Source organism: Trichechus manatus, unplaced genomic scaffold (genome assembly GCF_000243295.1).
Source record: "Trichechus manatus latirostris isolate Lorelei unplaced genomic scaffold, TriManLat1.0 scaffold00066, whole genome shotgun sequence".
NCBI classification, from domain to species: Eukaryota; Metazoa; Chordata; class Mammalia; order Sirenia; family Trichechidae; genus Trichechus; species Trichechus manatus.
Window position 1 is genome coordinate 4266441 of NW_004444002.1, and position 15799 is coordinate 4282239.

The 15799-nt window shown below is 39.5% G+C and overlaps 1 protein-coding gene across 3 annotated transcripts in view; it reads right to left on the reverse strand.

The window, feature by feature from the left end:
- The window catches only part of TENM1 (teneurin transmembrane protein 1), a 609234-nt gene that overhangs the window by 134423 nt on the left and 459012 nt on the right, over nucleotides 1-15799 (reverse strand). For all 3 annotated transcript variants that reach the window (XM_004379594.2, XM_012556473.2, XM_004379593.2), the window contains exons 17-18: nucleotides 12596-12857; nucleotides 9725-9992 (exon numbers count right to left, since the gene is read on the reverse strand). In XM_004379594.2, the coding sequence (XP_004379651.1) occupies nucleotides 9725-9992; nucleotides 12596-12857 (530 nt within the window). The remainder of the gene's footprint in view (nucleotides 1-9724; nucleotides 9993-12595; nucleotides 12858-15799) is intronic.

Below are 15799 nucleotides of genomic sequence, written 5' to 3' on the forward strand. Positions count from 1 at the left end.
TGGCTGGCACTGAAAATGCTAAGCCTTGACACCACACTCCTGCTTGCTACTGTGACAGCTGAGCCTCAGCTAAATAAGCAGAGCGGACCACTACCATTTCCCAGGCGGCCTGTTGCCTATCACATCTGATCACCAACACAGCATGGTATAGAGCACAGATTCAGCGCCTGGCACTCTGGAGTGGGGACTAGGAAGAATAATGTAATAGGAAGGAAAAATAATTATTCACTAACGTTTCAGAGAGCTGCAGAAGAGAAACCAGCCTAGCAGTGAGCGGGGTTAGGTGGGGAAGGGGGCCCAGACTTCACTTCCTAGGCGCTGGTGTACCGGTAACAGGCTGGTGTGCAGATACTGGGAAGGCAACTGAGAGAGAGCTGTTAATATGGCAGAATACCTGCTCGGAGTCATGGGCCATCCTCAGTGCCTTCAAAATTTCTGTCTTCCTGCATTCACTCCCTCATCTCCACACAGAGGTACTAATGGAATGTTCCTTAACAAAGAGTCATTCATTTTCAAGATAGGCTTGTTACTTTTGCAGAGGACTCTGTCCTCTAGTAACAGAATTGCACCTTTGACTTCCTTGTTAATCCTCTTGCATATTACACTGCTGTATAAAGAATACTGCGCGAAAGACTGCAGCTGGCTCCCCTAAAGTCATTCGACACTGGAAAAATAACTCTGGATGCTCATTGTACTGATCGGAATGGCAGGATTTGTATGATGAAGGGACTGCAAGAAGGCTGAGGGCCACAGTGCCCCTGATGTGCAATTTAGTGACTGTGACATTCATCCATAAAGCCTGGGATAGGAGATTGACATTAAGTAGCCCAGGTACAGATGCCATGCAATGAAGTTGACATGCGAAATATGACAAGATTAAGCAGATGATTTTCAACAGCTTCGGGCTAAGGCTTCGGAATTCATAATGGTTGCATTTATGAAGGCGATATATAATTAAAAGTAGTCTGATAGTGTGAGAAATTTATGTGTTACCTTCATGAACTCAAGGAACATCTAAAAATAATTTCATGACATTTGAAAGGTAACTAACAAGAAGATCATAACAGTCTTCTCCAAAAGGTACTATTAAGTAGAACCATAAATATTTCCCATTCATTTCTTGAATACTAGATTAATGCAACAACAACAAAAGATCTGAAGAACCAAATGAAGGCCATATAGCAACAGCAGACCAAGACTACGGAGATAAACTGTTATCTGCTGAGAACAGGTACCTGATCCCAGAGCTTCTTCTACCTCTTTCTTATTCTCTAGTGATTTATCACAGGATAGGATAATCTCAGACGCCCCTCAATTTGATACATTGCCTAATAGCCTGATACTCTTTGTTTATCTATTATTCCTTGCTTACTAAGAGTGTCAGAATCAGGTGTTGAATTTTTATCAAGTGCTTTTTCAGTACCTATAGAGACAGTCACATAGTTTTCTCCTTTCATCTATGAAGGTAGCGAATTCTAACAATAGATTTCCTAATGTTGAACCATCTTTATGGTCCTAGAATAAACTCTACTTGGTTATGATACATTATCCTTTTAATAAATCACTGGATTTGATTTGCTAATACTTTACTTAGGATCTGTACCCTGCCTGTTCACAAAAATAAAGGTTAAACAAGATACTGTTAAAAATGAGACGTTTGGATGAAGAGAAAGTATAGGTAGGAAAAAAATCAAAAAAGCATGTAGGAGTGAGGTAGCCACACAACACTATTGCCAAGGGGCCCTGTACACTGACACCTAATATTAGGGGATTTTTTGTTTTTCTGGCTGCTTTGTCCAAGCCTATATAAAAGCAAATCTGGATGACCTATGTGCCACAGAAGGCAGGGTGATGTACTAGCTCACATACAAATTTGTAAGTGCTTTTGTGTACTTGGGCACTGCCCTCTCTCCCTTGCAAAATTTACCATCCATCCCATTATATGAGCTAAGCCAATGGGTCAACCCTCAGCCTCTGGCTTTATTCATTTGTTCATTTAGTCATTGAACAAATATTCAATATTTAATGAGTGCCTCCTGTTGTCGGGCACTGTGTGGGGGCACTGGGGATATCAGGATGAACAAGACAGAAAAAGACAGCTCCACCCCAGCACAGCTTACATTCCAGAAAAGCAAGTAACAGACACACAAATATATGTGTGTGTGTGTATACATATATACATATGTATAAATTGTGATAAAGGTTACATGGAAAAATGCAGGGTGTTATGAGAGTACAGCAAAGGAATCTAATTTGGAATGGGTAAACAAGGAAGAGTCCCTTTCTGGAGAAAGGGTTTACCTCATGAAGTGTAGAGAAGAGCATTCTAGGCAGAGGGAACAATTCCCACCCTTCCACCTCCCACCACTCCCCACCCCCCAACCCCCAGTAAAAAGAATAAAGCAAGAGACTAGTATCTTCTAGCCCTATTTAGGCATTTTTATTTTGGGGATTTTGTTTGGGAGTTTTAGGAAATATACTCACGTTTAAAATAGACTGGCTATCTTTCGAAACAACGTGATTGATTAAAAGGGATGCAACATCGCAATGGAAAGAAAGGTGTTGTCATTTAATGACTCAGCAAACCTTCAGCCCCTCTATGTGCCAGCAAGATAATTTGTCATGTGAGCGAGGCCATATCCTGAACAACTACCCACTTTCTGGAACTTTCATCTGTGGCTTCCTTAATATCCATTTCCAAGGAGCGGCTGGTGGATTCAAACTGCCGACCTTCTGGTTAGCAGCCAAGCTCTTGACCACTGAGCCACCAGGGCTCTGGCTTCCTTAATAATTACCACAAAAATATCACCTTACATTTGCAGAACACATTCACAGTTAAAAAAATTTGGGGTATATTATCTAGTTTTAAGACTCACAAAAAAACTCATGAGGAAGATATGTTTACTCCAGTTTAATAGATGAGATGATAAAAACTCAGAGAGGTGAATCCACTAGTCCAAGAACATCCGGCTAGTAAATGGCAGAATCAGGGTTTAAACTCACTGACTTATGGGCACAGGCTTTTTTTCGACTATGCTGGATCACAGCTACTAAGGGAAACACCCACAATTTAGAAGTGCTAAATAAATAACTTTTTATTTTCTCAGAATTTAAGAAATAAGGATTGGAAGCTAGGGAGAGCCCTGAGGTAGAAGTACCATGTATCGTGGTTGGCCAAGGTCATGATATCGTCTTGATGTAATTATTAACAGCGTCTCCTTTCAGTTTCAGAACTGTCCTGGTCTCAGTGATAAATCATATGGTAACTCAATTGTGAAGGAATATCTCTATAATGCCCAGAGATGGGTGGGTATAGGGGACTGAGTGGCAAGAACAGTCATAAATTTTGACTTGGAAAAGAAGTCATATGGTTTGATAAATCATTTTTCAATCTCTCAACTTTATGATCTCACCAATGGTTTTCAAACTTTCATGCTTGACAGTCATAATAAGAAACACAATTTATTCAATGTGATGCAGAATACACATGGGGAGATACACGCACATAAACTGAAACAGAAGTTTTACAAAACAGTACTCTTTTATTAGCATCACATTCTAATATTTTCTTTTCTCATCTCTTCTGCTCACTTTTGTTCCATTCCATTCCACACTATTCCATTTTTCAAAAACCGTGTTGGTTAAGGCTCACCAAATAGTTTTTCCAGTTTACTAATAGGTGTGACCAGCAGTTTGAAATGGGCACAAACCACTTGCTTACCAGGCATCAGTCAAGGCCCTTTTAAAACCTTCGTAGACCCCAGGCACTTTTACTTTTGGAGGTCCCATCTCACATATTATCAGACATATTAAAATGGACACAAACCATATTCCACATTAAACATATTTCATATGTAAATGTGGGAATTGAATTGCAAATGACTAGCTGACATAATGCTCCATTTTGCAGACAAATGTTTATTTAAACATTTATTAGTGTTGATTTTCTAATTTTCTTTTCATATTTTGGTGCCAATAAACTTATTTCTCAGGTTGCAAATATTTTTGGAGGTCCTTGAAAAACTCATCCTTGGCACTGTGCCTATAAAGTGGAATGGATAAAACAGCTCTGCTCTCAGTTAATGATTATGAATTCATGAGTGGAGAGAAATGATGAAAGATTATTATCTCTGCTAGCTTCTTTGACAGACAGCCACTGGGGCATTGAACTGGGCACTCTGGCAGGTGGGTTGGTCACTTTAGTTACAAGAGAAAGCAGTGAAAGGCATAGAGAACTCAGGAGTGGGAGACCTGAGTTTGAATCTCCTTGCTCTGTCACTTACTCTTTCTGAACCTCAGTTTCCCCCTCTGTAAAAATGACGATCATATTAATCCTGCAGTGCTTACCAGGCAGGAATGTTCTAAGGATTAAAATGAGATAATGTATGTGAACGTACTTTGCAAATTGTAAAGCACTACCCATTTATTATTAAAATATTCAGTGGATGCTATTTTTGTGGCTGCCCAGCCTACTTAAGTTTTACTGACGGGAAATTTATGAACACTAAAGCATCGTTTTCAGGAATGTTTTGTGTGCACAAAGCAACTGTAGCTTAGCACCTATTACTAGACTCCTATGTGTTGTGAACTTTTAGTGAGTCTAGTTCTCCCTGAAACACCACTTTCTTGCCAAATTACTGTACTAAACAATTACGCAATTGTTGTTGCCAATAACCTTGAAGAAAAGTAGAATTGTTTATCACGGTGCTACTAAAGGCAGATGGCTGATTTCCTGAACTTTCAGGACTCTAAACCGCTGTAATTTAATTTAATTAAAGTGAAGACCAGGCAGAATGCATTATTACATATTGATAATATATGCGGACACAGGCGGACATAGGGAATTATTTTGACAAAATTCACATAATGAATGCAGATCAGAGCCCCCGAACAAGCCATTTTGTCAAATTAAATAAGCCTTCTCTAGAATTTTAACAGCAGTGAACTTAACAATAATGACTTTTTTACATTGTTTTGCAAGCAGCAGAGTTGGGAAAGAAACGAAATAAAATACAATGATTTCCAGACATCAGGCCTTGCTTAGAGCCAGAGAATAAAGCACTAAGGCCAAATTATTTCAAATGTTCACATGGAGTTTTTAGCAGGGGAGTCTGGTCTGTGCATCAGACAACAAAATCTTTAAGCTGGATGAAGTAATGATTGTGGCTTTTGTACTGGAATCCTGGGGGTGATTTTAGTCTTCTTCCACTTGATCAATCTTGTACTTGGATTAATCAATCTTATCAGTTGCCACTGATACTTCTCCCAGGGAGGAGTTCTCACGACCTGTTGCTAATTTATTCACTTTGGCATTACCCCTCCAGTTGGGAGTCTGTTTCATTATTTACAAAATGGTGAGATACCTTAGGATCTTAAGTACGCCTTTTCTCATTTTGGCTGTCCCTCAACACTCTATTTTTCTTTTGCCACACTATTGCCCTTAGAGATCACACCAATTCCCCAGAGTTGAACTATGTGGGAAACAAGAGTTTCGCATTTCCATCACCCAGAAATGAGTGGGTCAGAGATTCATATTTAACTGGCAGGGAAGGGAGAAGAGGGGGGGACCTTTCTCGCCATAGTTTTAACCTAAAATCCTTGCCACCACTGGGACCATATGAATGTTGGTCAAGGCTTGTATTAGTTTCCTATCACTGCTATAACAAATTACCACAAACTTCAAGGCTTATAACAACACACATTTGTCATCTTACAGTTAAGGAGGTCAGAGGTCTGAAATGGGTGTCAGCAGGGCCGCATTCCTTCTGGGGGCTCTAAGGGAGAATCCATTTCCTTGCCTTTTACAGCCTATAGAGGCCACCCCATTCCTTGGCTCATAGCTCGCTTTCCCCATCTTCAAAGCCAGCAGTGCTGCATCTCTCTGTGCCTTTCTTCTGTAGTTTTCTCTTCGTCCAACTCTAACCTTTTCCTTTGCCTCCCTCTTCCACTTTTAAGGACCCTTGTGATTACACTGGGCCCACCTAGATAATCCAGGATAAATCTCCCTATTTTAGGGTCAGTTGATTCCCCAAAACCCACTGCCATCAAGTTAATTCTGACTCATAGTGACCCCATAGGGTTTCCAAGGCTATAAATCTCTATGGAAGCAGACTGCCACATCTTTCTCCTGCGGAGCTGCTTGTGGTTTCAAACCGCCTACCTTCTGGTTAGCAGTCGATTGCTTTAACCACTGTGCTACCAGGGCTCCTTATTGGTTAGCAACCTTAATTCCATCTGCAACCTTAATTCCCTTTTGCCATGTAATGTAACATATTCACAGGTTCTGGGGATTATGATATGGACATCTTTGGAGGGGGGCATTATTCTGTCTATCAAAAGACTAGGGTGTCTGAATCCGAAGGAAATCTGAGAAGTGTCGTGTACAGCACCATTGTTAGTATCTGGTACAATATTTAGTCTGTTTCTTTCTACATCAGTTAAAAAAAAAAAAACAATTGCGACTGAGTCGATTCCAACTCATAGTGACCCTACAGGACAGAGTAGAACTGCCCCATAGGGTTTCCAAACAGCGGCTGGTGGATTCGAACTGCCAACCTTTTGGTTAGCAGCCGAGCTCTTAACCACTACACCACCACATTAAATATGGCTATTTAATATGGCCAGGAGAACAAATAAATCTTCCTTGCCTTCTCCCGCCCCTCGTTTCTTTCAGTTCAATCATAGCTATTAAGGTATCAGCTCACAGGCCACATATCTTGATTCTTTTGTCTCCATTCATTTATTGCCTAAACCATTCATTGTCTGTTGTGTTCTTAAGGGGCTCAAAATTAGTCTTCAGAGAAGTAGATTCTCCAACTTCACTCTACCATCTGTTCTAATACTTTACCACTATCACTGTCCATGGAGATGGCAACCACCTAATAAATAAAATCCCTTTAACTACTTGAAAACCATAATGAAGTTACCAGGGACATTTCCATACTCCATCTGAGGTACCACACCTGCAATTATTTTGGCTGTTTTGCTTGGGAGCCTTGCCACTTTTCTTTCTCTACCCTGAAAAATGTGTCCCCAGGTGCACATAAAACACCACGAGGAACATTTTTTCCTTCCTTTTTGGACATTCTCTCAGTGTGTTCATTGTCTCTTGGACTCTCTGTGTGGCGCAAATGGTTAAGTGCTGGGCTACTAACTGAAAGGGTGGTGGTTCAAACCCACGCACAGGTGCCTTGATGGTGATCTGCTTTCGAAAGGTCACACTCTATGAAGCACAGTTCTACTCTGAAACACATGGGGTCACTATGAGTCAGAATCAACTTGACAGCAACTGGTTTGGCTTTTTGCTTTTTCATTGTCTCTTGCTTTTCTTATTGTTATTAGCCTTAAAAAGGAACCAACACCGTATTTTTTAAGCATCCTAGTTAAGGACATTTTATAGTTGGAATCCACCACCCATTTTGACAATGGGCTCAAACGTATCAAAGATCGTGGAGGTGGTGCAGGACTGGGCAATGTTTCGTTCTGTTATACATAAGGTCGCCATGAAAATAAAATAGCTGGAATGCTTGAGGAAGTTTTGACCAGGAACACAATTTTAGAAATAGGAAGTAAACCAACACCCATAAACAAACATTACTGGTGTCTGTACTAGAAAGCTTGCTTCTCTTTGTGTTTTAGTTTTTATTCAATCATCCATGGACATCTTAGAAAGTAAGTCATTAGAGTAGAACTGCCCCACAGAGTTTCCAAGGAGCGCCTGGTGGATTCGAACTGCCGACCTTTTGGTTAGCAGCTGTAGTTATTAACCACTACACCAGCAGGGTTTCCTAACTAGAATAAGGAGGGAAATTTTACAATCTCTAGCACTGGAGTTATTTAAAAGAAAGTTATTTAACACTTCTTATAAATAAAATGAGGTTGAAACTATGATACAGCCATTGTGGAAAATAATTTGGTGGTTCCTCAGTAAATTAAAAACGGTGTTGTCATATGACCCAGCAATTCCACTTCTAGATATATACCCAAAAGAATTGAAAACAGGGGTTCAACCAAAACCTTGTAAATGAGTGTTCATAGCAGTACTATCCAGAATAGTCAAAAGGTGGAAGCAACTCAAATGTCCATCAACTGTGAATGGACAAACAAAATGTGGTATAGCCATATGAGAGAATATTATTCTATCATAAAAGGAATAAAATACCGTTACATGCTACAACATGGATGAAACTTGAAAACATTAAGACAAGTGAAATAAGCCAGTCACCAAAGACCACATATTATATAATTCCATTTGTTTGAAATATCCAGAGTAGGCAAATATATAGAGACAGAAAGTAGATTAGTGGTTGTCAGGGAGTAGGCCGAGGGGAAGATGGGAAGTGACTGCTTAATGAGTACAGGTTACCTTTTGAAGTGATTAAAAAGTTCTGGAACTAGATAGTAATGGTGGTAGCGTAATCTTGTGAATGTACTAAAGTCCACAGAATTGAACACTTTAAAAGGGTGAACTTTATGGTATGTGAGTTAGATCTCAATAAAGCTATATTACAGTGGGCAAATCTGCTGCAAAAGACCTCTTTAAAGTGTTAAAAAGCAAAGCTGTCACCTTGAAGACTAAGGTGAGCCTGACCCAAGCCAGGATATTTTCAATTGCCTCATATCCATGTGAAGGATGGACAATGGATAAGGAAGACTGAAGAATTGACGCATTTGAATTATTGTGTTGGTGAAGAATATTGAATAGAACATGGAGTGTCAGAAGAAGAAAACACAACTGTCTTGGAAGAAGTACAGCCAGAATTCTCCTAGGAAGCGAGGATGGCGAGCCTTCGTCTCACATACTTTGGACATACTACCAGGAGGGATCAGGCTTTGGAGAAGGACATCATGCTTGGTAGAATAGAGGGTCGGTGAAAAAGAGGAAGACCCTCAACGAGATGGACTGATGCAGTGGCTGCAACAATGGACTCAAACATAGCAAAGATTGTGAGGATGGTGCAGGACCGGGCAGTGTTTCATTCTGTTGTACATAAGGTCACTATGAGTTGAAACCGACTCGATGACACCTAGCAAAAACAAGGTGATAATAGATCAAAATGCTCTTCTGTTTTTCATATCCTTACTTGGAAAAATACAAAGTTGGCAAATATGTCTCAGTCTCAATTTTTAAAAAATGTCATTTGTCTGAGAGAATTACATATCTGAAAACTGTAGGCCCAAAGGACCTCTTAAAGTCCCTACTATCTATTAGATTCCAGGCTTTAAAGTCTTAAGATTACAGAAAATCAAAACGAATAGGAGGGCAGAATGATTTTTTATTTAACCTACTGAAGTAACAAGTTAATGGAGTCTAACCATCTTAGACATAAGAGATAATAACTGGAGATGCCTATAAGTTAGAATTTTGTAGTTTCTAAGTGGAAATGACAGTCTAAATGTCAGATCCAAAAACGTGGCCCAAAGAATGCCACACCAAAGGTCACAGTTAGAAGGTAACATTCAGCTCTGGAGACAGTTACAAGTCAGATATTGTGTGATTCCACTGGTACGCAGCCATCATGAAATGGGAACTGAAATCGTTTTGAAGCAATACTGTGTCAAAAGGAAACTCTAAACAGACCCAAAGGGAGTGTTTATATGAAAAATGCCTTAGATCCTTTAAATAGAAGAACCCACCATTATTGCAAATATGATTAATATGCAACTAGTATTTTCTCTCTTGTGAACATAACACTGTTATTTATATAGAATTGGTTCAACATACCCAAAGCTTCTGCCAGACCCGAAACCTTCTGTCCATAGATGTCGGTCTTGTTCCAGGCAAATGTGTAGATGAGATTAATTGCAGCAGGAAACCACTTCTGTGTGAGTCGTCCTTCCACAGCTACCGTGAGGTGTACTTTTATCATCCCCACAGGAATCGTTGAATGTGTCAGAAGGATCCGTAGCAAAGTTTTATACCCAGGGGTACGGCTGCTCAAATAGCTCAGCCTCACAAAGCTGGAAGGAATGGGGATCTCCTCCTGCACAACCTGAAAGAAGAAAAGCCAAACGGGCTCTTATCAGTGGTTGCAGTTAAACAAGGAGATTGAATGCTTTGTTGTCTTAGAAACATGCTTAAAGGGTTGTATGTATGTCAAGGCATGTGTTCTCAAATCTTTGTAAGGTTGTGTGACCACAGGTTTCAAATTTTGCTCTAAACCTGCATGAGGACAAGAAACCCAGCTGACCCTGATGACTGCTCTCCCTTTCCCCTGCTAGGGAAGACTGAAAGGAACAATTTCAGTTTTTCAACAGTGTTCCAAAAATTGCTTAGTAGGAGTTGGAAAAGTTCACACTGCTGAATGTCAAGCAATTCAGTGCTGTGGTCTCCAGTAAGGGGTCTATTTCTTACACATACATACACAAAATCTTGTTTGGTGTCAAGTCATATATCACAAAACCATTGCCGTAATCCTCATTCAGGTTAGGCTCTTTAAGAGGAAGGAGTCCAGAAGCAGGTCCAGCAAGCGATATTTTATGACAAAGATCACGGTTTCCCTAGAATTAATCTTTACTGATGCCATCAAACTTGCCTTCTTTGGAAGTTTGGAATGACCCTGAAGGCCAAATCTTTAATCAAATTTTGCTTTCATATTTCTCTGTGCCTAGATGTACCAATAGCTGGGAACAAGTTTCTCCAAGTTGGCACCTGTGACCGGGAAGTAAATAACTCCCATTAACTTCTTTGTAAATTTTATACTAAACATTGGTCTCAGAGTGAAACTACTAGTTGTTTTCTTTAATTATTTGCTATTATTTACTTAGTTATTAACATAGATGGAGTTAAACAACCAATAGTGGTCACCAAAACTAAATCTTGTGTTCTGTGACTTTTGTCTTTCAAAATTTCTGAAGAAAATGTCCATCCTATTGAACCCATTTAAGATGACATGAATAGTGTGGATATTTTCACGCCCTCATTCAGTTTTACCTCAGAATCTTGTCCCCTTTTTCTCTTCCAAACTAGTGCACACAACAGAACTGATTGTTAAACACATAGTGTCTCTTATTGTCCAGGATTTCTGATCATTCTCCTGTTTCTGAGGACACCAATCCCTCTTGTCTACTCTTTGTCCATTTTTTCTTCCTCTACATTAGCTATTTGATACCAGAATTCGCCCATCAACTCCGTCTTCTTAGATGGCAGCAGAAAAACAATAGCAAAGGTCTGTGTGACATTTAGCACCTTAGTATTTAATTTCCCTAAGGGAACATGAGATCCTAGATCATTTTGAAAACTTTTGTGCTGATACTTCCTGATGACATCTGTGAATGTACTCATTAAATACTATATTGGTGTTTTTTTTTTTTCTTCCTTTCTAAGGAAAAGCAACGAAAAAGACAGGAGGGACAACTTTTTAGGCTCCTCTTCCTGTAGAAACTTTTCACAAGTGGTATCCTCTGGGCGCTGCTAATAGCTGGTGGGGATGTTGTGATGGAAGAAAAACCAACTCTGTTTTGAAGTGTCCATTTACTTCTTATTGAGTGTACTTCTTGAGTTCTGGATCTGTAAGACTTATGAGTACATTTTGTTGGACTATTTAACTATCATTGAAATGTTTCTGTAATGTGGTGAGGGAATTGTGCTTTGGCCATTTGAATGGCTTAATACTGAAAAGAAAATATTGAATGGCTAATAAAAAACTCAGGCATCCTAGAATCTCAGAGAGTATTGAATATACCATAGAATGCCAGAAGAATGAACAAATCTGTCTTGGAAGAAGTACAGCCAGAATGCTTATTAAAAGCAAGGATAGTGAGACTTCATCTCTCATATTTTGGACGTGTTATCAGGAGGGATCAGTCCCTGGAGAAGAACATCAAGCTTGGTAAAGAAGAGGGTCAGCAAAAAAGAGGAAGACCCTCAATGAGATGGACTGACACAGTGGCTGCAACAATGGGTTCAAGCATAACAATGATTGTGAGCATGGTGCAGGACCGGGCAGTGTTTTGTTCTGTGGTGCACAGGGGCGCTATGAGTTGGAACCTACTTGACAGCACCTAACAACAACAATAACAGAATCTCAAGGCAGAAAAATATCCTTTCCCCTGATTATAAAGCTTGAATAGTCAGAAACAAAACATTAAATAAAAAACTCTATAGGCTTGAAAACTACCTTTATGAAACATAGCTAAACAAGAAGAGTTTTCATGACTTTTAAGAACAAAGACAATGGATTCAAACTAGACAATGGAAGCAAACTAGATAATGGGTGCAAAGTAGATTTCTTAAGAAGTTTTAATGGCAGAATCACAAATTGTCTAAGCTCATCAATCATACCGTTACCAGAAGAGAGCCAGTCAGCTTTGTTCTTTAGAGCACAGTGTTTATTAAGTCAGGCATTGGGGTTTAATTCTCATGACAGCTAGTTCATCTTGCTCTGTTCCATGGCCACAGATAGCACCTAAATATCCTGGCCAATCACTCTGCAAATGTGTGCCAGAGTGACTACATTTGAAAGCTTCTCTTGACAAGGGAAGGGTGGTACATCATAGGGCTGGCAAGAGCAATAGGAAAAGGAATTCATCCATTCTGTACTGTTAACTACCTTACGATACATGATTTTATATATTCAAAGGCCAATGTACTCACCTGGAGCTCTGGAACAATAGTTCCCCTCTCTGGACAGGACCCTCCAAATGAAGTGAGTGGTGAAGGAAGCACAATAGGGTTTGGGCTGATAAAGTTGGAGATATCACAGGATGGCGGGTCTGATACAACTCTTTGCATGGTTACTTTCTCCACCACAATAAACTGATTCCAAGGCAACCAGAGTGTCCTCGTCTCAGACAGGAAAGGTGATCGGTCAAAAATTAAGACGACAGAGATCCCACCGACTGCTACAAGGTCAAAGCTGAGAAGGAAAAATATAAGACAGTTTCAACCAAATGAGCAACCAAAATAGAATTAAAGTTATAAAAATAGGTTGATTATGGTGTTCTTTCTTTCTTTTGGAGGCCTGGTGGCACAGTGGTTCAGAGCTCAGCTGCTAACTAAAAGGTCTGCAGTTCAAATCCACCAGCCGCACCTTGGAAACCCTATGGGGCAGTTCTACTCTGTCCTACAGGGTCACTATGAGTTGGCAATGGGTTTCTTTCTTTTGGGACTCAACTATGCCCATCTGTGCTCTCTATTTTATAAATTCCCTCTAGCTAAATATTTATTCCATGAATGACTTCTTTTCACTATTCAGTAGAATTCTAAGAAGAATTTCCATACTAGCAGTTGATATTCACCCAGAATTTATAAACCAATTTTAGTACTATCCTAAATTAAATCACTACCTGCATTTCTCCAAAGCCAAATCTGACATCACTGCTCTCCCAACAGAAAGATAACCACTTAACATTCAGCAGTGTCTTTAATATAATGCATTATTCATCCTCAAAAAAACTCCTATAATGTAACATATGAAAAGTGAGAATCCAAAAGGTTAAATATCTTGTTCAGGGTCACAAGCATAGTGTCAGAAACCGGACGATGTCTTTGAGATGGCATTTGGAGAAAGCTACCAGCAGAGGAAAATTGTTCAGTGAAATTTGCTTGAACTACACCATGCCTGAACCCTCCACAAAGGGAACCCTTTGGTTCCCTATTCTACTTGGACCCTAGATTTAGGATTTCTGGTTCCCTCTAAAATGCCTTTTGGTTCCCTTCTGTAAGACAGCCTGTAATGGATTCTGCCCATCTCCACTAACAATGTCTTCTGTATCCAACTATCTCTCCTGTAATCCAACTGTGTCCATTTCTAGATGTGGTCTCTGACACATCTATTGCATTGGATCATAACAGACTCAGATTTCAGTTCGCTCTGTAAGAGATTGTTCTCTCTTCTCTTTTAAGTATAATGATGTCTTTAGGGTAATGTATTTAAAAGCATTCAAAAAGCATAAAATATCATATAAAAGTAAGATAATGGTGAATTATTATCATTATGTCTTAAAGATGGATAAAGGCCAATATCATGCTCCTTCATACGCAAAACAACTTAAATCCACAGAAGAGAGATGTAAGCAATTCCCTGCATTAAAAAAGATCTTTCTGTAAAACACTTTTTCAACGATGAAAAGCCCTGATAGGGAATCAGACTTAATTACGGACAGCTCACCACTCCCTTCACATAACATTTATTATATTTATTATAGTATTACCAATTGCATCTTGTTGTAGAAATCTTCCAGATAAAGATAAATGGACAGTAGCAAAGGATGGCTAATACTGTATTTTTTATTGTTGATTTTTCAGTCAAGTAGCTGTAATATTAAGGCAGTTTCCAAAAAGAGGATTTGAAGGACTGCATTAGCTGTAGAAAATAATCTAGGTTTCAACTAAAAAAGGAAAACCCAAATGGCTTATGGTTTAAGACACAGAGGCTGAATTCATGAGAATACAGGAGTGGTTTAAGGCAAGTATAGTGGGAAAATCCTACACTACCTGTCAAGAAACCTTTCTTCTAGTGCACATTCTATGTTGTTTTAATTCTGTGTCCTTGGGCAAGTTTACTTGCTTCGGCCAAACCTCACTTCAAAATTAAAGTGCTTATTTATTTGAAAACAAAAATAAACCATCCAAACAAGAACATGTGTTCCTGGGAATTATTCTCTACTTCTAAAAAGATGAAGCAAAAAGGGCTGCCATCTTGTTTTGTAGAAAGAATGTGGGTTTTGGGATCATACATACGTGGGTTTGAATCCCAGTTCTGTTATGCTTGCTTTGTTTCTTCGGGCTAGTTATTTAGCCTCCGTGAGCTTCAATTTCTTCATTAGTAATAAAAACCCAAAAACCAAACCAAACCCGTTGCCATCGGGTTGATTCCGACTCATAGCAACCCTACAGGACAGAGTAGAACTGCCCCATAGGGCTTCCAAGGAGTGCCTGATGGATTTGAACTGTTGACTTTTTAGTTAGCAGCTGAGCTCTTAACCACTGTGCCGCCAGGGCTCCTCATAAGTAATATGGGGCTAATATTACTTAGCTATTATTGTAAATGAGTAATTGAGATAAAGATTGAAGGGTCAAGTATATAGTAGGGACTCAAAAAATGTTAACTTCCTTTTCAAATCAAGTCCATTGCCGTATTACATTTACAACATGTTTTCTTCAGTTGTAGTTGAAATGTAGTTCAAAAGGGGCCCTGGTGGTGCAATAGTTAAGAGCTCACCTGCTAACCAAAAGGTTGGTGGTTCGAACTCACCCAAAGGCTCTGCTGGAGAAAGACTTGGTGATCTGCTCCCATAAAGATTACAGCCTAGAAAACCCTATGAGGCAGTTCTATTCTGTCACACGGGGTCACTGTGAGTTGAAATCCACTCAGCGACACCTAACAACAACAGTTCAAATGAACTCTAGGTCAGCTTTTGATTATCTCTATAAGCAAATACTGATTTCAAGTTCTCCTGAGGACTTCCACTAGGCTTCCTGTGATGGTTAGTTTTATGTGTCAATTTAGCTAGGCTATTGTATCCAGTTATTCAGTCAAACACTAATCAGGTGTTGTAGTGGAGATATTTTTTAGATGTGGTTAACTTTAAGTAAAAGAGATTATCCGTGATAATGTGGGTGGGCCTCATCCAATCAGTTGAAAGGCCTTAAGGGCAAAACAGGTTTCCCTTAGGAAGAAGAAATTCTGCCTCAAGACTAGCATCAGCTCCTGCCTGAGAGTTTCCAACCTGCCAGCCCCTACAATCACATAAGCCAATTCCTTCTGTTCGGTTGACTCATTGATTGACATGGAGGTAACTCTGTGGCCAAAAAAAAAAAAAAAAAAAATCCACAAATATGATTCCCATGACAAAT